The sequence below is a fragment of the Triticum urartu genome, chromosome 6 (genome assembly GCF_003073215.2).
Source record: "Triticum urartu cultivar G1812 chromosome 6, Tu2.1, whole genome shotgun sequence".
In the NCBI taxonomy this organism is placed as follows: Eukaryota; Viridiplantae; Streptophyta; class Magnoliopsida; order Poales; family Poaceae; genus Triticum; species Triticum urartu.
Window position 1 is genome coordinate 472167060 of NC_053027.1, and position 23294 is coordinate 472190353.

General features: G+C 45.9%; 1 protein-coding gene across 1 annotated transcript; it reads right to left on the reverse strand.

Annotated features, from left to right (window-relative positions):
* Nucleotides 1-2987: 2987 nt before the first annotated feature.
* Nucleotides 2988-9540, reverse strand: LOC125514320 (nuclear matrix constituent protein 1a). The gene is made up of 9 exons (XM_048679632.1): nucleotides 9353-9540; nucleotides 8869-9077; nucleotides 7838-8047; nucleotides 7221-7474; nucleotides 6854-7124; nucleotides 6665-6748; nucleotides 3891-5977; nucleotides 3591-3774; nucleotides 2988-3495 (listed from the first exon to the last, which is right to left on the reverse strand). The coding sequence occupies exons 2-9, from the start codon at nucleotides 9013-9015 to the stop codon at nucleotides 3286-3288; spliced, it is 3447 nt and encodes a 1148-aa protein (XP_048535589.1). The 5' UTR covers nucleotides 9016-9077; nucleotides 9353-9540; the 3' UTR covers nucleotides 2988-3285.
* Between the last annotated feature and the right edge of the window lie 13754 nt (nucleotides 9541-23294).

Below are 23294 nucleotides of genomic sequence, written 5' to 3' on the forward strand. Positions count from 1 at the left end.
GAGACTTGCCAGTAACGAGATTTGAACTAGGTATTGAGATACCGACGATCGAATCTCGGGCAAGTAACATACCGATGACAAAGGGAACAACGTATGTTGTTATGCGGTTTGACCGATAAAGATCTTCGTAGAATATGTAGGAGCCAATATGAGCATCCAGGTTCCGCTATTGGTTATTGACTAGAGACGTGTCTCGGTCATGTCTACATAGTTCTCGAACCCGTAGGGTCCGCACGCTTAAAGTTCGATGACGGTTATATTATGAGTTTATGTGTTTTGATGTACCGAAGGAGTTCGGAGTCTCAGATGAGATCAGGGACATGACGAGGAGTCTCAAAATGGTCGAGACGTAAAGATTGATATATTGGATGACTATATTCGGACATCGGAAAGGTTCCGAGTGATTCGGGTATTTTCGGGAGTACCGGGGAGTTACGGGAATTCGTATTGGGCCTTAATGGGCCATACGGAAAAGGAGAGAAAGGCCTCAAAGGGTGGCCGCACCCCTCCCCATGGGCTGGTCCGAATTGGACTAGGGAGGGGGACGCCCCCTTCCTTCCTTCTCCTTTTTCCTTCCCTTTCCTTCCCTCCTATTCCTACTACTTGGAAGGGCTCCTAGTTCTACTAGGAAAGGAGGAATCCTACTTCCGGTGGGAGTAGGACTCCCCTAGGGCGCTCCATAAAGAGGGCCGGCCCTCCCCCTCCTCCACTCCTTTATATACGGGTGCAGGGGCACCCCATAGAAACAACAATTGATTCTTTGGATCTCTTAACCGTGTGCGGTGCCCCTCTCCACCATAATCCACCTCGGTCATATCGTAGCGGTGCTTAGGCGAAGCACTGCGTCGGTAGAACATCATCATCGTCAACACGCCGTCGTGCTGACGGAACTCTCCCTCAAAGCTCGGCTGGATTGGAGTTCGAGGGACGTCGTCGAGTTGAACGTGTGCAGAACTCGGAGGTGTCGTGCGTTCGGTACTTGATCGGTCGGATCGTGAAGACGTACGACTACATCAACCGCGTTGTGCTAACACTTCCGCTTTCGGTCTACGAGGGTACGTGGACAACACTCTCCCCTCTCGTTGCTATGCATCACCATGATCTTGCGTGTGCATAGGGAAATTTTTGAAATTACTACGTTCCCCAACACCGTGGCCGTGGCACCACTATGAGAACCTCTCTTTATGCGGATGATGCAGCGGTGTTCATGGCACCCATCAAGAGAGACATTGATAACCTTGCTGGCATTTTGGAATGCTTTGGAGATGCCACCGGTCTGACCACCAACTTCCACAAAAGCTCGGTCGTTCCGATTCAATGTCGCCACCTCAACCTTGAGCGCATCCTTCAAAATCTACCTGCAAAAAGAGCATCCTTTCCCATGAAATATTTGGGTCTTTCGCTTTCGGTTTGGATATTAAAGAAAGTAGACTTCCAGTTCCTCGAAGACAAGGTGGCGGCCAAACTTATTCCATGGGACGGCAACAACATCACCGCTATTGGTCGCACCACCTTGGTGAAGTCTGTGCTATCCTGCTTGTTGGTTTACTTCATCACATCTATCCACATCCTGCTGAGCACCTACATAACACAAGCAAGTTACAATGCGCTTTTATGTGGTCTGGCTCAGACAAAACCTCTGGAGCAAAATGCAAGGTCACTTGGGACTTAGTTTGCCGCCCTTACGAGCGTGGAGGCCTCGGCGTGCTAAACACCGTCAAATTCGCACGCGCACTGCGCTTGCGTTGGATATGGTTTGAGTGGACGGTGCCACCCAAAATGTGGGTGGGCTTGGGCAACCCATGTGATGAAGAGGATTACAATTTTTCTATGCCTCCACCGTTATCACCGTTGGAATTGGGGCTAAAACACCCTTCTGGGATGCGCCTTGGGTTCATGGCCGCAAACCGAAGGATATTGCGCCGCTCATCCACGACGCATCCACAAGGAAAACTGGAAGGTCAAGGAAGCACTCAACGAGGGCGCATAGATCTCCAAAATCAAGATGGCTATCGCCTTCACTATGGCTCACATTCACCAATTTGTGGAGCTTTGGATGCTCATTTCAGAATTCCACCTAGAGGAGCATGCGGAGGACGAGATCTCTTGGAAGCACACTACGAATGGTCAATACTCGGCGGCGTTTGCTTACTCGGCGCAATTCTTCGAAACCTTCTACTCTTCCATGGATCACACGGTGTGGAAAGCCTAGGCACCGCCTAAGGTGAAGTTCTTTGCGTGGCTTGCCATCCAGGACCGGATTTGGACCAGTGATCGCCTAGCACGCCGGGGATGGCCGAATTGCCATCTTTGCCCCCTCTGCAAACGGGAGCCGGAGTCCGGACTACACCTCTTCGTCAAGTGTCGTTTCATCCTTCGCCTTTGGAATTTGGTCAACGGGTGGCTAAACCTCAACAACCTTCACACTTCGACATGGCACCTTCAGGACTCCATTAAGGATTGGTGGGTGAGTCAATCGAGTTTGTGCACTCCCAACAGGAAAGCCATGGCATCCCTCACCATGCTTATCGGATGGACCATTTGGAATGAGAGGAACGCACGCATTTTCTGCAACAAGAGCATGCCACCCCCAATTCTGCTAAGCAACATCAAGAGTGAAGCCCTCACCTGGGTCACCGTCGGGGCTAAGAAGCTAGGTACTATAATACCGGGAGAGTAACACCACTTTGTATTTGTTGGGCTCGTGTAAAAACTCTATTCTCTCTTAATTAATATACGAGGCAAATCTTTTGCCTCGGTTCAAAAAAAATACTTCCAACACAACAAATGCCATGGAAACCGTTCGTTTTGCCATGCACCCAGGGAACGTTCGCTGAATAGCATTACCCACACAGCAAAAAAACATTCACACGCCTGTAATGCTTTTCTTTCCCACCTTTGTATTCAGAGGCACCAAAACTCGTGATGAATGACAAGATGCCGCAACACAGTGTAGAGAAGGTGAACAAAAGTAAGTAACCTGGACGTGGGATAAGGAACAAGAATTACAAACCTCAACAACTCTCGACTGTTACAGGCATCGCTGCCATAATATGAGTACATGGGGCATCACCTAAATTCTGTGAGCGCCATCCATCAAACTATGTCTGACTACAAAATATACTCATTCCCAATTACATGACGCTTTGACATAACGAGTGCAAGAAAATCTACTGATACATCATCACCGAACACACCAACAACCTAGAGTTCCAAGAATCGTCAATGCAAAACAAGAAACACTAGAAACAACCTAATCAGATGCAATTCTTATTCTTCCTCTTGTTATGTCGTGAAGAAAGACCATAGCGTTTTCCCAATCGATTTGTTTCGCCTCTCTGAATCATCATCATCATCATCCTCGTCATCATCTTCGACGCCCCCACGCTCACTTCCTGATGGTGTCATGGGCATCGCATCTTCACCTTGTTCACCATCCACAACAATATCACCATACTCCTCACCGGCAGTAGCATGGGCATCAACAGTTTCAGCCTAACATCAATGACAGGTTACCAGTTTATTAGCCCAGGTAAACACACATGCACCTGACATAGCGCAGAGTCTCTCTCTCTCTCTCTCTCTCTTACCTGGGAGAACTCTTGCAACTGCGATGCACCATCAGCTGATTCAGAAGGCCCCGTCCTCTTGCTATCAGCAGCTTTAGAGGTTCCTTCCGTGTCATCAGCAGTAGTTTCTACCGTCCGCTTTTTCCCTGTCCTCCCACCTTTCTTTTTCTCCGGTGCAGGAGGAGCTGCTGCCGCCGCATTTGCACTATACCAAGATGCAAAACGACAATATTATTCATTTACTAACTCCACGGTTCCAAGGAATGCAAGAGAAGACAACCCAGAGCAGAAATGAAATAGGGAAAGGTCAATTTAACTTACACTGTAGTGCGTCTCAAATTGTAGCGTTTTTCACCTGGGGCTTGCGTTGACGGGCCGGCTGGCTGCCGCCTCTTGCGACGCTGCCCACCAACTGAAACACTTCCAGATTGTGCTTCACTAATTTCTTCATCACTGATATCTGGTCCAGCAAGGCGCCTCTTCCGTGTACCACCAACAGTAACTGAATCTTCCTGATCATCATTCTTTTCATCTAAATTCTCACCAAGAATTACTTTAGCATCTTCAAGCACTGCACGAACCGACTTTGTCTTTTTCACCCCTCTTGGTCTACCCCTCCGTTTTGGAGGATTTGATGCTTCAGGTTGCAAATCTACTTCAGGGGCAGCCGTTGAGTCCTTTCCATTTTGGTCCACAGAGGCAATTGTTGTGTCAACTGCCATGTCATTAGCAGCAGCAAATGGCTGAGTTCCATGAACATCTATACAATTATCTGCGACTCCAACAGAAGACTCGATCTGGATATCATCAGCTATATCAAGCCTTTCGGATTCTTCATTCCCCCTTGCTCCACTGTCGGAAGGGAGACCCTCAGCATCAAAAGAATTATTTGCTGCCTGATAGACAGGAGTTGGCTCATAATCTGCTTCACTCGGTGAGGCTTCCTCTAATCTCGCACCAAAAGGAATGTTTATTTCCGCTTCCTGTTCCGATGACTGCTCGGCCTTTGTCCTAGGAGAGAACTTGAAAAGCCTTGAACACTTCTGCAACAGTGAGAAACGACCGGCTGAATTAACAAGTGTTCCTGTGTCTTGAGCCAAAGCATCAGTGTTCGGGGAACGATCATCTCCCTCAACAGCCAAACTTGGGTGGTCAATATCAGCATCATCCTTGAGAGATAGATCACCAAAGCCCTCAAAAACAGAAACCCCACAGCTTTTGCACACCTTGTACTTTTCAAACATGTCAATGAGGTTATTCCTGTCCCTGTTGTATGCTTCTCGACGATCCTTCAGACTCTTGCTGAGTGCATGAAGACTATCAATGTCTCTTCTAATGTCTGCCTTGTCAGTTTCCAATTTTCGCTTCTCCTCCACTAGAACTTCTTTTTCCCTCAGCAGCTGTTGTTTCTCCAATGTTATCTTTTGAATCTTGGACTCATTCAAATCAACAGCATGCTTTAGTTCATTTTCTACAAAATCCCTTTTCTTATTTAACTCATCCTCCTTCTGTTCCAGTTCCTTCTGTTTAATTGCTAGTTTATTCGCTATCTCCATCTCCAGTTCATGTTGATGGAGCTGCAAATTACGCTGAAGATCAGCACGTTCTCTCTTCAGATATTCATCAATCTCCTCACGCTGGTGTTTTATATCATCAGCCAAAGCTTTTTCCTTGAGTGCAAGATTATCCTGCTGCTCCTTGTACTTTGCATCCATTTCATCCTGTGTATCCTTGAATCTCTTCTCTTCATTGTGACGCCACCTTTCTAGATTTGTTTTTTCATTCTTGAGCACCTTTGCCTCCTCTTCTAGCCGAGCTCTTTTTTCATCAAGCTGCTCCCACTCTTCTTCAAATTTCTGCCGCTGCTTCCTCAAATCTTCAGTTTCTTCCGAGAGGGAATTGCTTCGCATTCTATACTCATCAATCTCCTTCTTCAGTTGTGCTGTCAGCATGCTGTGCTCTTGCCTCTCTTCCTCTGTAACTTTCAAATTGTTCTGTTCTTCTAAAATTTGCTTCTTTTCAGCTTCAATTGTGGCTTTCAGCCTTTCAACATCCGATCTGTACATCTCAGCCTGTTTTCGTTCATGATCTACTTGCAGCTTTTCTTCAGATAACTTATCCTTCTCAAGTTTCAGTGACTCATCCCACTTCTTCAAAGCTTTCGACTTGGTATCAAGGTCATTCTGCAATTCTTCCAGCTTTTTCTTGCTTTCATTTAACGCTTGCTCCCTTTTAGATATTTTGTTCTCCCGAGAACTGAGATCTTTTTCCTTCTTTACCAAATCAGCTTCCCTATGTTTCATCTTTTCATCAAAGGATTTCCTCTCACTCTCCAGCTCTAATTCAAAATCTCGTCTTTTTGCTTCAAGCTTCACCTCATGATCCTCGATAAGCTTCTGAAGCCCCATCTGAAACAGATTTCTCTGACAATATCAGATCACTGAAAAAGGTGCATGTTACACATAATATTCTGTGTGTCAAATATTCCAAAGAGGATGCTAGGAACATGAACATCTGTAGCTGACAAGCATAAGGAATAGAACAGAGTATCTGTATGAAAAGCTCGATGGCTCGAAAGTAATGAGATGAACACAGGATGGTGGCCAATCCGGCCAATTTACACATGACAAGGTGGGCAAGTGAAATAGCACAATGGGTAAAATAATAAGCTAAGCATGTCAACCTGTAAAAAGTTACAGAATAACATATACTCCCTCAGTCCGGAAATACTTGACTGAAAAATGGATGTATTAGAACTAAAATATGACTAGATACATCCATTGCTCCGACATGTATTTCCGGACAGAAGGAGTATATAGGGGAAAAGTCCACAGAAAAAACTAGAGAACATAAAATATCAACGGTACTCCCTCCGTAAAGAAATATAAGAGCGTTTAGATCACTACTTTACTAATCTAAACGCTCTTATATTTCTTTACAGAGGAAGTACATATTTAATATGCCATTAATTTTCCCCAAGGGTAAAATGCTCGAACTGCATAATGACCAAATAAATGTAACAGCAACATCGCTTGTACCCATTTATTCATAATGCCACAAATGGAGAGCAGACTGTTCATCGGTGTGTTACTTACTTTTTCTCTTGCACTAGCTTTTTCTTCTCTCTCAGATAACTTTTTCTCCTTTTTTTCCAAAATCTTGTGCTTTGCGTCAGCATCCTGCAAATGAATAGAAAATAAACAACATATATCTTTTTATTTTACTATCAACTCGTCATAACCCAGAATGAGGAGAAAAGAATGCAGGACCCATCACTGGGTTACCTTCTCTTGTGAGCGTAATTCATTTAGCCTTTTGGCAATATCATCCTCCTTTGTTTTCAAAATGATTTTAGTTGACTCCACTGTCTTCTTTGCCTCCTCCAATTCTTCCTGTTTTATCTTACAAAGTTTGTCATTCTCATTTGCTCTCTCCTCTCTGTCATTTACAGATCTCTGCAAATCAACGAGTCTGTTCTGACTTTCTTTAAGCTTTTTCTCCCAGTCTTGCAGAGATTCCTCCTGCTCCTTGAGTTGCTTCTCTCGGGCCTTCCTCCTGTACGTAACCAAAACAATGAAACACAATACACAATATTATCACCTGCATAGCACAGTATAAAGTAGAGAAAGAAGACAGAGGAAATTGGCATACTCAGTCTCAAAATATAGCTTCTCCTTCTCCAACCTACGTTGCCGAGCTTCTGCCTCCTCTAAATCTCTGTCAGCTTGTGACTTCTTACGGTTTGCCTCCGCAAGCTTCGCATCTGCAGCATGAAGCTTCCCCTCGATCTCCAAAGATTTTTCCTCCAAATTAGCCTCAAGAGATTGAGCATCAGCTATCTTTTTCTGAGACGTGAACTTAACCTCAGCTATCTCTGATCGAATTTCACGTAGTGCCTTTTCAAGCTGCATATACAGACAAACAAAAAGTCATAAGGTAAACCAGAAAAAGAAAAATTGGAGTGCTTAATCAGTTTAAAACAGAGAGTAGTGCTTTCAGTAAAAGCAATACTGATGACTACAGTGGGTGCAGCAGCCTCTAATATTCATACCAACTCATTTTGGCTATTAGAGGATATACTAAAAAGTTAGATTACATAAAGCACACAACTGTAAGTATTGAACAACTTCCAAGAATCAAATATCTATGTAAAATGCAGTGCAAAAATAGATATGCTCATTAGATCTCTGCAACTGGCAGAGTAGCCAGGTCAGAATGGTGCTGATAAATGACAAGAACAAAAAATTATGGGATAGAGAACAACATACATCAGCTACACATTGTTTCTCAACACCCAGTGATTTCCGCATGTTTTCTTCTCGCCTTTCATATTCTGATATAGCATTCAAATGTGCAGCTTGTTCCCGCTTTAAGATCTCCTCCTTTTGTGTCAGCACGTGGGTGACTTCGTCAAATTTGGCTGCCCACTCTTTTTTCTCAATCAAGAGCAGCCCCATATTGTATTGATATTCATGTAACTGTAAGACATACACATGAAAACACACATGTCAATAACTGTAACTGTTATGGGAATGAACAAAGTACAAAACAGAAGGTTAAATATCCTGACAGAAAATACTGTGATGAGGAAAAAGGAAATTTCTGAAGCAACATCCAAATTACACAAGGTGAGTGAGAAGGAAAATGCAAAAATACGCATAATAATTTTCACCACTGCTTAATTTTTTACCTGTCCATATTATTGGTTTTAGAAGGCAGAAAACACTAGCTATAGCCCACAGTTCTTTCCACAAGGAGAACCCAATCATAATGATGACTAGCATTACTGAGAAGTGTTAAATGGTACTATAAGCAGAACCAATGTAACACTCTGCACTGCTTTGTTGAAAATGGTATAAGCAGACAGTTTTCTGGCTGTCTGGCCAAAACAGCCAGAAAAATGAGTTCTTCCATGGGTCACATGGAAATCTGATTCTTTAAGAACCAGCAAAGGCCAAAGGGTACAGTTTCGTCGTGCTAACAAGAAATTGTCAAAACCCTATCTTCTGAAAGGATTGCTGGTTTAAATCGAAAAGTTTGAGGCATGACTGATTTTAATAATGGTGTTATTTTTACTTTTCAAAATCTGACGACATGTGATAAAGAGAATACGTACTATATAGGATAATAGTACTGCATAGTTGGCCTTACTTGTGAATCTTATAATTTAAATAATTCGGGACAGAAGTCGAAGCGAGTAAAGAGACATAGCCCGAAACAAGATTCAAAAGTTGCATGGACTGGGGGGGGGGGGGGGGGGGGGGGGGGGGGGGGAACGGGGGCAAAGATTGGGCAAAACCTCCTGCTCGAGCTCGGCAGCTCTCTGTGAAGTCCCTTTGGCCTTGCCAAGGGGCGCAGATGCGGGCGGAGCGCCACCACCGGCCCGCTGGTTCCCTGGAGACGGCGTGGACCAGCCGTTCCATCCTTTCCCCTGCGGAGTAAACATCACGGCTTCTTGCTCCCAATTCCTTCACGGCGCATCAAAGAAACGAGGCGCCGCTCCCCTACCTGCAGTTCCAGAGGCCAAGAAAGGCGCAGAGGTTACCAACCAAGCTCCCTCCAACAAAACCCTAACCACCAAGAAAACCCGGCAAAGGAAACCCTAATTGCCAAGAAACGCAGAGAATCCCGCCCCCGGAGCCGCGAGAAAGCCCCGCATTAGCAAGCGAGGACGGGCGTCCCCCGCCGAGAAGTCCGAATTTCAAACCCTCGAAATCCCAAGAAACCCCCCAGGAAACAAGCGGCGGAAAGAAGGTTAACGGATCTGCGAGGAGGGCGCTCACCGGGAGGTGCCCGGCGGCCACGGCGCGGCGGCGCGGTGGAGGCCGGCTGTGCGGGCGCGCGAGGGGCCGGGCTGGGCTAGGTCGGGGCTGCTGGTGCTCTGGGGGTTGGGTAGGTGCGTCGTGCGGCTGCGGTCAGATTTGGGAAAGGAGCGGGGAGACGGGGAGAGAGAAAGAGAAAAGGAGGGGGGAAGAGGCGGGCGGGGGGCTGGATGTAAATTGGCAGGGGGGCCGGGTGTCTGGCTGAAAAGCGGTGCTCGCGAGGGGAGCGTGTGGTGCGGCAAATGACCACGATGCCCCTTTGCATTTTGTGATGCTTTTTCGATGATGTAATCATGGGGCTCCGACTTGGCCCCCTCCTATTGGACAATCATTTGATGACCCAACTAGCATAACAACGGCATCAGTGCTGGCTGACAGTTTGGAACCAGTTTTTGTTGAAAGGAAAAAATAGTGCTGACTATAATGGCATGGAGCACCAAACCTTGACCATAGTGTCAAACCATTCTTTGATTAAAGTCGAAGGATATGACTCTTTGATTTTCAGAAGAAGAAAAGGTTGTATACGATTTGTAGGGTTTTATTTTGTAGATTTTTTTTCTCACATAGCCTGTTTTCATATGTATAATTGAAAATTATCTTTTATATGGACTGCTTTATGTGCAATTTCAAGAAAAAACTAGTGCATCTTTTAAAAAAAGTTGTCTCTTGAAGAACTATGATAGGCACCTGGTTTTTTCAAGACGTTCATGTGGTCTTTTTGAGGTGCAATTTCACATGTTTTTTTAGCATTCGAAACGGCAGGAGAGACTCCCACTGCTATAGCAATTTCACAATTTCTATTGCGTCTTTGTATGTTTTAATACCTATAGAGTTTAATATGGCACCCTGTTACCAGGTTTTTTCATTCATGTGCATTTTAGTCACGAGGGTCATATGTATATTTCCGTCATTTGAAACATATGACCAATCTTTAGTCGTCATCCTCACCTTCAAATTACATGCCTGATATGTGGTTTTAGGGCATGTTTGGTTCGTGTCCACCACAATGTGCCTGAGAAAATTGAGTGTCTGGATCTGGCCTGGGAAGGTGCTACATTTTTGCGTGGCCAGGCTAGTGTTGTTTGGTTTGTACCATGCCTGGTTAGAGTATTAGAAAATGTCACAACATGTTTACCTTCTGCTATTTGGACGGAACCACACATTTGCATGCCAGGAAGTCGTCCGGGCGTCCGGTTATGCTCGCCTGGGCAAGCTAGTGACCCTATCAGATTTTCAACCAGGCTAATGACATGTTGAGATTCCCCAGGTCAGGCTAGCATCGAATCATTAAGGATATAAACCAAACAAGTTCCACGCATGTCTCAGGTAAGCTCTAGGCTAGACAGATTATACCCAGAGCTGCAACCAAAAAGGCCCTTAATGTGAGGTAGGATTGGCGCTCACAAACATCACATGCAGTATTTAAATGGGGCGGTTGATGCTTGTGCGTGTAGGACTTCATATTCGAGAGTTCGAACCCTCAATACATATTTCTAAGCATGCACTCGAGCACATTAGTGGCAACTTCATGAGGTCGGACAATCGAGGCATGAGTTTATAAGGTATAATCGAGGCATGAGTTTATAAGGTATATGTAGGATGCCAATTTAAAGGCAAACAACAAGGCTTGGTAGGAAGAGATGAACTAGTAATTATGGTAAGGGGTCATACCCGTATATACTGGCTGTGCAGCAGAATGATGCTCATGCCTTTCTCATGCATCTCGTAGTTCTTATGGATATCTCTCGCATGTTCACCCTACTAGCAAAAGTGTTGTCAAATATACCAATCCTTGAGCCATGTAGCAACAAAATGCAAAGCATAAGTTGCTCCATTCCGCCAGTCAAACAGTGTACCACTTCACCGCTAGTTACATCAGGGTTCAGTCTATCAAAAGAACTATCGTCGACAACGAAGTAACAAGCAGAGGAGGAGGAAATTAAAGCCTTTGTAAAAAAAATAGAGGTCAAACTCTCCTCATTAAATGGAGATGAATAAACTATGCCAAAGCGTTGTATGAAAACCATTACAACTCATGGTTTGTTTGGTTATGCTTAACGTGTGGCTTTTGATCGTTGGTCTACACGCCAAGAGATGTGATTTTGACTTTTCACTTCTGTCTTACAACATTCAATAAAAAACCAAAAGGCATAAAAATATGTGTTTTTTATTGTACAAGCCAAAAACCAAAAGCGACGAGTTAAGTCTAGCCAAACAACCCATTAACTGGTTTGTTTGTCAATGTAAAGTAATTATTTAGATGTTTTTAGATGGCGTTGCCTATAAATGGGCATGTGGACGTCAATACCACGATTAGATTACTTTGTTCGTCGGTTGCCCCAACATGTTTGCAAAAATACATTGTGGTCTCTTCGCTTCACGTACAAGTTGTTATGCCCGTGCAAAACGACACACTAAATAATGTTGTTTGGCATATTCTTGTGTAAACCAACTAACAACCATGTGATTTTAGAAGGGGGGGAGGGGGTCACAAAAGAAAGAAACACATGTCCAATCCACGAGGTACAAGACAAACAACACATCAGAAAATATGTTAGTTGGGAGAATACATATGAAGTAGCCCACATGTCTAAGTCAGTGGCATGAATGAGGTAGAGTGGAATCGAGGATGCCAAGTGATTTACGAAAATCCTCGCTTAACTCTAGCCAGATTTTAGCACTAAATGCAAGGAGACCAAAATAGATGATCTTGTGTGACAACGATAGGGGCTTTGTCATGTTGTATAACATTCTTATTTGTGATCTCTCGACAGTACATGTAGTTTATGCGCCCATGTAAGACGACACACTAAACAATGTTGTGTCACCACAATCTTAGGTAACCAACTAACTAACTGCCATATGTTTTAGAAACAAGGGTCACAAAAAGAAAGAGATACTTGTTCATTCATGGTACGAGGCGAAATAAACCAGGGCACGGATCAACGAGATCGGTGCAGGCTACAAACCCACCAAGGTGAGGACAGATAGGAAAAAAGAGTAGCTAGTATAGTTACGCAGGAACCGGAGCATAATAGGGGCGTTCATAACCGTGTATACTGGTCATGTAGTAAATCAATGTGAGTATCTCCATTTGCAACTATATATTTTGCAATTCTTATGGATAGCTCCTGAAGGCTCAGCACGCTAATGAAAACTATTGTCGAATCCAGATATCCTAGTGAGGGAATACAAAGTAGAAATCGCTCCATCACACCGGCTGCATAGTGTTCTACTTCACCCTTGGTAAACACTAGGTTTTATATTGCCGAGAGAGGTAGCGACACCAACGACGCAGGATGCAAAGATAAAATAGGTGAAATGACGAAATGGCCTGCAATAACTTTGTTCGGCAAAAGATAGAAAGTGACTGAGGATATGCCTAAGGATTATACAGAAATATCTGCAACTTAAGCAGGTTGATACCATCTATAGACGAACAAGTGGACGACAAGACCAAAGATGAGATGACTTTGTTCGACAATGACCTCAACATGTGTTGTATAATCCCCTGTGATCGCTTCACCATAAAAGTTGTTTTATGGCCATGTAAGACAAGCCGCTAAACAATGTCGTGTCACACAATTTAGGTAACCAACTAACCGCCGTACTATATAATCTAGAAACGAAGTCCACAAAAGAAAAGGACACCTGTTCAATCCTGGTACAAGACGAACAAACATGCAAGCCAGTTTGTGTTAGTTTTCTCCTGGCAGTCTTCGCAAAAAAATAGGTTTTCTCCTGGCAGTAAACAATTTTGCAGCACGTTTGTCCGTGATCTTGGCTCACCTAACCAAATCAATCAACAGAAGATACCATGACAGTTTGAGGGTAGTGCCACCAGCCTAGTCCCAACGAGCGATGACGCAGCACCATATCCAATCCAACTGTCGTGGATGATTCCCTCTCATCAAAGGGGGAAAAAAACGCCGCGCATGCCATGATGCTTCCCGTTACGCGAGGGCAGCAGCGTAAAAGCACACGGCCGCTGGGGGCGTCGTGGGCGGGACTAATTCCGGCGCGGGTTTGGAATATGCCCCTACGGCGCCGGTACTAAATGCACCTGTCTCCCGACGACGCCCGTGGCTGACCGGTGGACCGCCGCGTCGGCGGCCCCGAAATTAATTGGTCACATGCGCGGCGAGGCGGGCGGGCGGCGCGCGCGCCGGGGCTTCTTTTCCTTCCCTCCCATGCTTTCCAGCGTGGTGCGACGAGGCGCCAGCGCGCCAGCCCAGGGTGCCGTGCTGGGCGGGAATGCCTCTCGGAGGCTGTATGCAGTTTGGCGACGATTGGAATCTCCCGCCCGCTACTCTCCTCCCCTCTGATGTCGCCCGCGGCCCCCATCGTTTATTCTTCCGTGCCGGTTGCAGTTTGGGTATCTGTTTTTTTTTGAAGGGCAGTTTGGGTATCTTGAACTGATTGACAAGCACTGGAATCGTGATAACTTCAGGTCTGGCAGCACGGAACATGCAAAGATAGCTCTTCCAACAGCTACGTGGTGGTACTGATGAAAAGTCCCTCGCGGGAAAAAAAAAGGTGCGATAGCTATTTGTAAGTTGCGTGATTGTTGGTTCCAGGCTACTCAATTCATGGCATCTCCAACACCAATCCGCAAATTTCCTTTCGCATCCGTTCGCGGACAAAGGGAGACCAATCCGCGGACACGAATGCGGGAAGACGACTTCCAACGCTAGCCGCATACATCCGGTCAAAAATTCGAACCAATCTGTCGTGGTTTTGTCACGGCAGATGTCCTAGAGAAAGGACTTAGTCGTGGAGCCATCGCTACGGGTTAGTTTGAAGGGGTTAAAGCGGACACAAGGACGCAAGAGAGTTTATACTAGTTCGGCCCCTTCAATGAAGGTAAAAGCCTACTTCTAGTTGTGATGGAATTGATGGGTGTTTCAATGACTAGGGAGCGAATAAGCTTCGCCTATGTCTCGAGTCGTTGTCTGTCATCCTTGAATCGCCGCCGGGTCGTCCCCTTATATACATAGGTGACGCCTGCCGGTTCAGAGAGTCCCAACACCGGTTCATACTCGTATCCGGGTTGGTCTCTCCTTGTTCGTAACTCATATTACAAGTATGTGCACAAAGCTGATGTACGGCTACAGGTTGTAAACCGACTACGGGCCCTGGGCTTTTATCTGCCTCTTTGGGCTTTAACACCTTTGAACTACTGATGGAGTTAATCTGGCCCAGGTAGGCCGGTTTATGCCCAGTAGTAATATCCCCAACATTAGGCCCCAGATTGATTTGAACAGGTTCATGTCAATCCTTAGCAAAAATCTTCGTCTTCAACATCTTCTTGTAGTTGTTGAACCGCCGTGACGTCATCTTCTCTGTTTGATGTAAACCGGCGTGACATCATCTGTCATAAAGAAAACATCCATGATATCTTCTTGTTTAATAGATTCGCAATGACCGAGGTGACCGCCCTACTTCCGAAATCTGCGGTCCCTTGATTCCCGCGCCTGACACATGTCCTTTGCCTTATAAATAGGCCCGAAGGGTCATTTCTTTTCTTCCCTTCGTGCCCTTCCTTTTCGTCTTCCTCGTGTCGCCAGTCTCAGAGCTCCGCCGCCGCCGTCGTCTTCTGCATCACCCTTGGCCGCTGCATCAACTTGAACGCGCCAGAAAGCCGCGGCGACCTTCCGTGTTTTCCTCAGCACTGGTAGATCTTTTGTTCTTCTCAATATAGATCTGATCTAGGGCTTCGTGTTCTTGCGGTGTTCATCACTTGTTCATACTCATGTATTAGCTCCTGGATGCACATGTAAACCCTTGCTTTGTGTAGCGGTAACTTTCAGTATCCGCCGCTAGTTTCCTGCCCAAAACCATAGATCTCACATATACTTCTGCTCATTGATTCAATACTGTTCTGCTTTGATCTTTGACTATTTTTCTTATTTTCTGAACTTGCTTCAGATCCAATGCCGTAATAAGATCTTGTGAAACCTGTTTCTGCATACTTAACCATCCGCAATCTTAATTGCTTCAATGTTTAATTCAGGCGGTTTAACCTTATAGAAACCATTAGTCCCCTTGTTGAACCGCCAGATGTAGGTTGCTTCATGAAACTCCGGTTTAGATAGGGTTGTTTCCGGTTTAACATTGTACATACCAGTGCATTTTAATCAATGCATTTTTGAACCGGGATATTTTACCTTGTAGATTCCGTCATGGCCAAGCAAGTGTATGAGTACAATTGGGTTCCTTCTCGCGTCACAGAGGCGGAACTGGACGATTTAGTCCTGATTGGTGCTTTAGGCAGTAAGGATACAATCCATTGGAGGGCTCCTGGCAAAGAATGCCTTCCCTCACCTCGAGAAGGAGAGGTTGTTGTTTTCGTAGATCACTTAGCCCGGGGCTTTAAGCCGCCCGGTTCTAAATTTTACCGGGATGTCTTAGCCGATTTCCAGCTCCATCCACAAGATACTAGCCCCAACTCTGTTACAAATATGTGTCACTTCCAAGTGCTCTGTGAAGCGTTCTTTCAAGAGGAGCCCACAGTGGAACTGTTCAGAGACCTGTTCCATCTAAACCATCGTACTGAATTTACTGACGGCTCCAATACGGAGTTGGGTGGTGTGGCGATTCAGAAAAGGAAAGAGGTCACATACCCTCATGCAAATCTGCATAGCCACCCCAAAGAATGGAATCAGACATGGTTCTACTGCAAAGACACCTCCCCTGCTGGTGAGAATCCCTTGCCTGGCTTTCGACCGGAGCGGCTCAGCAACACACACCCTTCTCCACAAAGATTGACTGCACAGGAGAGAAGTAAATATGCTCCTCAGCTATCAAAGCTCAGAGCTTTTATGGCCAACGGTTTAACAGGGGGTGATCTTGCTCGTTGTTGGATATCATGGAGCATACTGCCTCTTAGTCTGTGCTCCGGTTTGATGTGCCAGTATACTGATCGTGTTGATGACCCACTGCGACACTCAAGACTCCAGCTCTTTGGTGAAGAAATCACAGAGGCTGTGCGTAAGATACTGAATGAACCGGAACACATCTGCGCCAGAACCGGCCTGCTTCCCTTCTGTGCCACCAACAAACCGCCAGCTGTATGACTTTGACTTTTCCCTTTACTGAATCTATTATTGATATGTCTGGTCATCGTTTTTAATATCAGTGTCTGCATAATCAGGGCGATGATCCGTTTTGGAGCAAAAAACTGCCGCAGGAGAAGCCAGAAAAACCAGACAAACCGGAAAGAGCAGCCCGGCAAAAGACTAAAGCTGTGAAGAAGACTGCCCATAGGAAAAGAACCACCGCCTCTTCTAATCCGGCTCCTGACGATGAGGTTGATAATCCGGATTTTGAGGTAGAGCTTGACTCACTTGGTTTATTTTTCATGCGTCTTATTGATGATGATATTGTTGGGGAACGTTGCAGAAAACAAAAAATTTCCTACTCGTTTCACCAAGATCCATCTAGGAGTTCATCTAGCAACGAGTCATCGGATGCATCTACATACCTTTGTAGATCGCGTGCGGAAGCGTTCAAAGAACGGTGATGATGTAGTCGAACACGACGTGATCCAAATCACCGATGACCAAGCGCCGAACGGACGGCACCTCCGCATTCAACACACGTACGGGACGGGAGACGTCTCCTCCTTCTTGATCCAGCAAGGGAGAAGGAGAGGTTGATGAAGATCCAGCAGCACGACGGCGTGGTGGTGGATGCAGGGCGTCACAGTAGCAGGGCTTCGCCTATACTACGAGAGAGAGACGTAACGGGGAGAGAGGGAGGCGCCAGGGGCTGGGGTATGAAGTCCCTCCTCTCCCCCACTATATATAGGGGTGCTAGGGGGGGCGCCGGCCCTAGTAGATGGAATCTACTAGGGGGGCGGTGGCCAAGGGTGGGGGGCTTGCCCCCCAAGCAAGGGGGCGCCCCCCTTAGGGTTTCCCCTCAACCCTAGGCGCATGGGCCCTTGGGGGGTGGCGCCCCAGCCCACTTTGGGCTGGGTCCCTTCCCACTTCAGCCCATGGGGCCCCCTGGGATAGGTGGCCCCACCCGGTGGACCCCCGGGACCCTTCCGGTGGTCCCGATACAATACCGGTGACCCCGAAACTTGTCCCGATGGCCGAAACAGCACTTCCTATATATAATTCTTTACCTCCGGACCATTCCGGAACTCCTCGTGACGTCCGAGATCTTATCCGGGACTCCGAACAACATTCGGGTTACTGCATATACATATCTTCACAACCCTAGCGTCACCGAACCTTAAGTGTGTAGACCCTACGGGTTCGGGAGACAAGCAGACATGACCGAGACGACTCTCCGGTCAATAACCAACAGCGGGATCTGGATACCCATGTTGGCTCCCACATGCTCCACGATGATCTCATCGGATGAACCACGATGTCGAGGATTCAATCAACCCCGTATGCAATTCCCTTTGTCAATCGATATGTCACTTGCCCGAGATTCGATCGTCGGTATCCCAATACCTCGTTCAATCTCGTTACCGGCAAGTCACTTTACTCGTACCGTAACGCATGATCCCGTGACCAGACACTTGGTCACTTTGAGCTCATTATGATGATGCATTACCGAGTGGGCCCAGTGATACCTCTCCGTCATACGGAGTGACAAATCCCAGTCTTGATCCATGTCAACCCAACAGACACTTTCGGAGATACCCGTAGTCTACCTTTATAGTCACCCAGTTACGTTGTGACGTTTGGTATACCCAAAGCACTCCTACGGTATCCGGGAGTTACACGATCTCATGGTCTAAGGAAAAGATACTTTGACATTGGAAAACTCTAGCAAACGAACTATATGATCTTGTGCTATGTTTAGGATTGGGTCTTGTCCATCACATCATTCTCCTAATGATGTGATCTCGTTATCAATGACATCCAATGTCCATAGTCAGGAAACCATGACTATCTGTTGATCAACGAGCTAGTCAACTAGAGGCTTACTAGGGACATGTTGGTGTCTGTTATTCACACATGTATTACGATTTCCGGATAACACAATTATAGCATGAATAAAGACAATTATCATGAACAAGGAAATATAATAATAATGCTTTTATTATTGCCTCTAGGGCATATTTCCAACAGTCTCCCACTTGCACTAGAGTCAATAATCTAGTTACATTGTGATGAATCGAACACCCATGGAATTCTGGTGTTGATCATGTTTTGCTCTAGGGAGAGGTTTAGTCAACGGATCTGCTACATTCAGGTCCGTATGTACTTTACAAATCTCTATGTCTTCATCTTGAACATTTTCACGAATGGAGTTGAAGCGACGCTTGATGTGCCTTGTCTTCTTGTGAAACCTGGGCTCCTTGGCAAGAGCAATAGCTCCAGTGTTGTCACAGAAGAGCTTGATCGGCCCCGACGCATTGGGTATGACTCCTAGGTCGGTGATGAACTCCTTCACCCATATTGCTTCATGTGCTGCCTCCGAGGCTGCCATGTACTCCGCTTCACATGTAGATCCCGCCACGACGCTTTGCTTGCAACTGCACCAGCTTACTGCCCCACCATTCAAAATATACACGTATCCGCTTTGTGACTTAGAGTCATCCAGATCTGTGTCGAAGCTAGCGTCGACGTAACCCTTTACGACGAGCTCTTCGTCACCTCCATAAACGAGAAACATTTCCTTAGTCCTTTTCAGGTACTTCAGGATATTCTTGACCGCTGTCCAGTGTTCCTTGCCGGGATTACTTTGGTACCTTCCTACCAAACTTACGGCAAGGTTTACATCAGGTCTGGTACACAGCATGGCATACATAATAGAACCTATGGCTGATGCATAGGGGATGACGCTCATCTCTTCTATATCTTCTGCCGTGGTCGGACATTGAGCTGAGCTCAATTTCATACCTTGTAACACAGGCAATAACCCCTTCTTAGATTGATCCATATTGAACTTCTTCAATATTTTATCAAGGTATGTGCTTTGTGAAAGACCTATGAGGCTTCTCGATCTATATCTATAGATTTTGATGCCTAATATATAAGCAGCTTCTCCAAGGTCCTTCATTGAAAAACTCTTATTCAAGTAGGCCTTGATGCTGTCCAAGAGTTCTATATCATTTCCCATCAAAAGTATGTCATCTACATATAATATGAGAAATGCTACAGAGCTCCCACTCACTTTCTTGTAAACGCAGGCTTCTCCATAAGTCTGCGTAAACCCAAACGCTTTGATCATCTCATCAAAGCGAATGTTCCAACTCCGAGATGCTTGCACCAGCCCATAAATCGAGCGTTGGAGCTTGCACACCTTGTCAGCATTCTTAGGATCGACAAAACCTTCCGGCTGCATCATATACAATTCTTCCTTAAGGAAACCATTAAGGAATGCCGTTTTGACGTCCATTTGCCATATTTCATAATCATAGAATGCGGCAATCGCTAACATGATTCGGACGGACTTCAGCTTCGCTACCGGTGAGAAAGTCTCATCGTAGTCAACCCCTTGAACTTGTCGATAACCCTTAGCGACAAGCCGAGCTTTATAGATGGTCACATTACCATCCGCGTCTGTCTTCTTCTTAAAGATCCATTTATTTTCTATGGCTCGCCGTTCAACGGGCAAGTCAGTCAAAGTCCATACTTCGTTTTCATACATGGATCCTATCTCGGATTTCATGGCTTCTAGCCATTTTTCGGAATCCGGGCCCGCCATCGCTTCTTCATAGTTCGAAGGTTCACCGTTGTCTAACAACATGATTTCCAAGACAGGGTTGCCGTACCACTCTGGTGCGGAACGTGTCCTTGTGGACCTTCGAATTTCAGTAGGAGCTTGATCAGAAGTATCTTGATCATTATCATTAACTTCCTCTCTAGTCGGTGCAGGCACCTCAGGAACATTTTCTTGAGTTGCGCCATTTTCCGGTTCAAGAGGTAATACTTCATCAAGCTCTACTTTCCTCCCACTTACTTCTTTCGAGAGAAACTCTTTCTCTAGAAAGGATCCATTCTTGGCAACAAAGATCTTGCCTTCGGATCTGAGGTAGAAGGTGTACCCAATAGTTTCTTTTGGGTATCCTATGAAGACACATTTTTGCCCAGCGGATCATCTGTACCGCCTCTCATAACAAACCGACGCCTACTTTGATTCAAGATACTCTGATGAAACTGTCGGTGCTTCCTGCCCGGATTGAAGAGCTAAAGAAATCTGCTGCTCGAACCGGCGCAATCAATGCTTTAATCCGGGCAAAAGCCTGGGTGCCGGATTTTGATCCTGTTGAAGCGGCTCAGGGCTATCCCAGCTTGAAGGAAGACGAATCAGAATTCGGTGAAGTGGATCTGCGAGCGATAAACCGAGAGGTGCATCCACCAGCTTGTCAGTTGGCTGAGGAAGCAGACTTGTCTCGTTATCAAGCGCAATATGACAGTCAGAACAAGCGAATAGCTGCGCCAATCCATGAATCGGAAAATCTGATTCCTCCAATCCGTAAGCATACTTACGCTCCCGATATTGACCCGTCCTTGCTGATCCACGATGAAACTGTTTTTCAAGCATTAATGGGAATCGACTGGACAACTGTGGATTTCCAGCCACTGGGTAGGGATACGGAGGCTGAAGCGGCGCAGGACGACCCACAACCATCAGGCCAGGCTGGTGACCAAGCTTGAACCGGACGCCGGTTTAAAACTGCCTCTTCTTTGCGAAAAACAATTATATTATTATGGGCACCATGTTGCCTTGTAATAGGCTAGCTGATACCTTTGATGTTGATATGCCTTCGTGCATAATTTGTTCTTCCTGTGGCAATGAACTTTCCAAAACACTTTCTGAAATGAAAAATTCGTCAAGTGCCACCGCGGTTGTACCGTCAGGCGGAATATGATGTCTGCATATATGAAATCAAAACAAAATTTTAAGTATGACCAAATTTTGAGATACATAATACCTGCCGTCATTGAGCGTGAAGTTGGCTTGGCCAATCTTGAAGCGGAGTTTTGCAAACCCATACTGTTGGAGGAGATAACAGCTCCTGTATATATATATGACGCTGGTTTACCATGTAAACCGTGCCGGGTTACGATAAATACCGTGTTACTCCATAAGAGGATGTTAACAACGCGGATTAAACTGGTCAAATAGCCTCCGGATTGACGTGAACTGTGTTCCGTCAATTGATTTTTTTTTGTCGGTTTAAGAAACACAATAAAAAGCAAAAAAAACCCTTCAAAGAAAAGTATGAAGCAAAAGCAACGAAAAAAACGTTTGCCAAAAAAGACTTATTTAAGCTGATCAAATGGCGTAACCATGGCCAAACACGACCAAGCTCCCGTTAGGTGTAACTATGGTTCTAGTTAGCCAGGTCCCCAAGTGATTCTTGTGGCATTTTATGCCGACCAAATGGCGTGGTCATGGTTCGGGTTCGACCAAGCCCCCAAGTGATTCTGTGGCCTTAGGCCGATCAAGAGGCATGACTGGTTCAGACATGACCAAGTCCCCAAGTGATCTGGTGGCTTTCGCCTATCAAGAGGCATGGTATTGGTTCGGACACGACCAATCCTCCAAGTGATATAACACGATACTTTTAGCAAAGCGAACTCAAGGGGTAAACCGGAGGCCGCTTTAGAGCAAATCCGTGTAACCTCACATGATGTAAAAGAACAGATACCCCGCTTTAGCTGAGGTTCCGGTTTATTTTACTTAATCATAATATATACATTGTATGTACATAAGTATAGCCAATGGCTCAGGTATAGTAAGGCCGAAGATGAGCTATATTCCACGGCCTGCTAGTCTCCTCTTCTGATGTACGTGAGTCCTTATGCTCTCGAATATCGATCAGATAGTACGACCCGTTGTGCAGATTCTTGCTGACCACGAAAGGCCCCTCCCAAGGTGGGGATAGCTTATGCATATCAGTCTGATCTTGGATGAGCCGAAGCACCAAATCTCCTTCCTGGAAGGCTCTGGTTCTGACTCGGCGACTGTGATAACAATGAAGATCCTGCTGGTAAATCGCCGACCGAGCGGCTGCGATGTCACGCTCTTCATCCAACCGGTCCAAAGCATCTTGTCGTGCTGGCTCATTGTCCGCTTCAACATAAGTCGTGACACGAGGTGAGTCATGACGGATATCGCTGGGGAGAACCGCCTCCGCTCCATAAACCATGAAGAACGGTGTGTATCCTGTTGATCTGTTGGGTGTTGTATTGATGCTCCATAACACATATGGTAATTCTTCTACCCAACAACCCGGCGTTCTCTGCAAAGGAACCATGAGTCGGGGCTTGATGCCTCTCAAGATCTCTTGATTAGCTCTTTCTGCTTGACCATTGGACTGTGGATGTGCCACTGATGAAACGTCGAGTCGGATGTGCTCCCGTTTGCAGAACTCCTTCATAGCACCTTTGGATAAATTGGTACCATTATCTGTGATAATACTGTGCGGAAAGCCAAACCGGAAAATCACCTTTTTGATGAACTGAACCGCCGTGGCCGCATCACACTTGCTAACAGGTTCTGCCTCCACCCACTTTGTAAACTTGTCCACCGCCACTAGGAGGTGGGTCTTCTTATCTTTGGACCTTTTGAAAGGCCCAACCATATCTAGCCCCCAAGTCGCAAACGGCCAAGTAATTGGAATCATCCTCAATTCTTGAGCCGGTACATGAGCACGTCTTGAAAACCTTTGGCAACCATCACATCATCTGACCAGATCCTTCGCATCAGCATGAGCAGTTAACCAATAGAAACCATGGCGAAACGCTTTAGCCACCAGAGATTTTGAACCGGCATGGTGACCACAATCTCCTTCGTGGATCTCCCGCAAAATTTCACGGCCTTCTTCAGGAGACACGCAACGTTGAAAAGCTCCTGATACACTGCAATGATGCAACTCACCGTTGATGACAGCCATGGACTTGGATCGCCGGATTATCTGCCGGGCCAG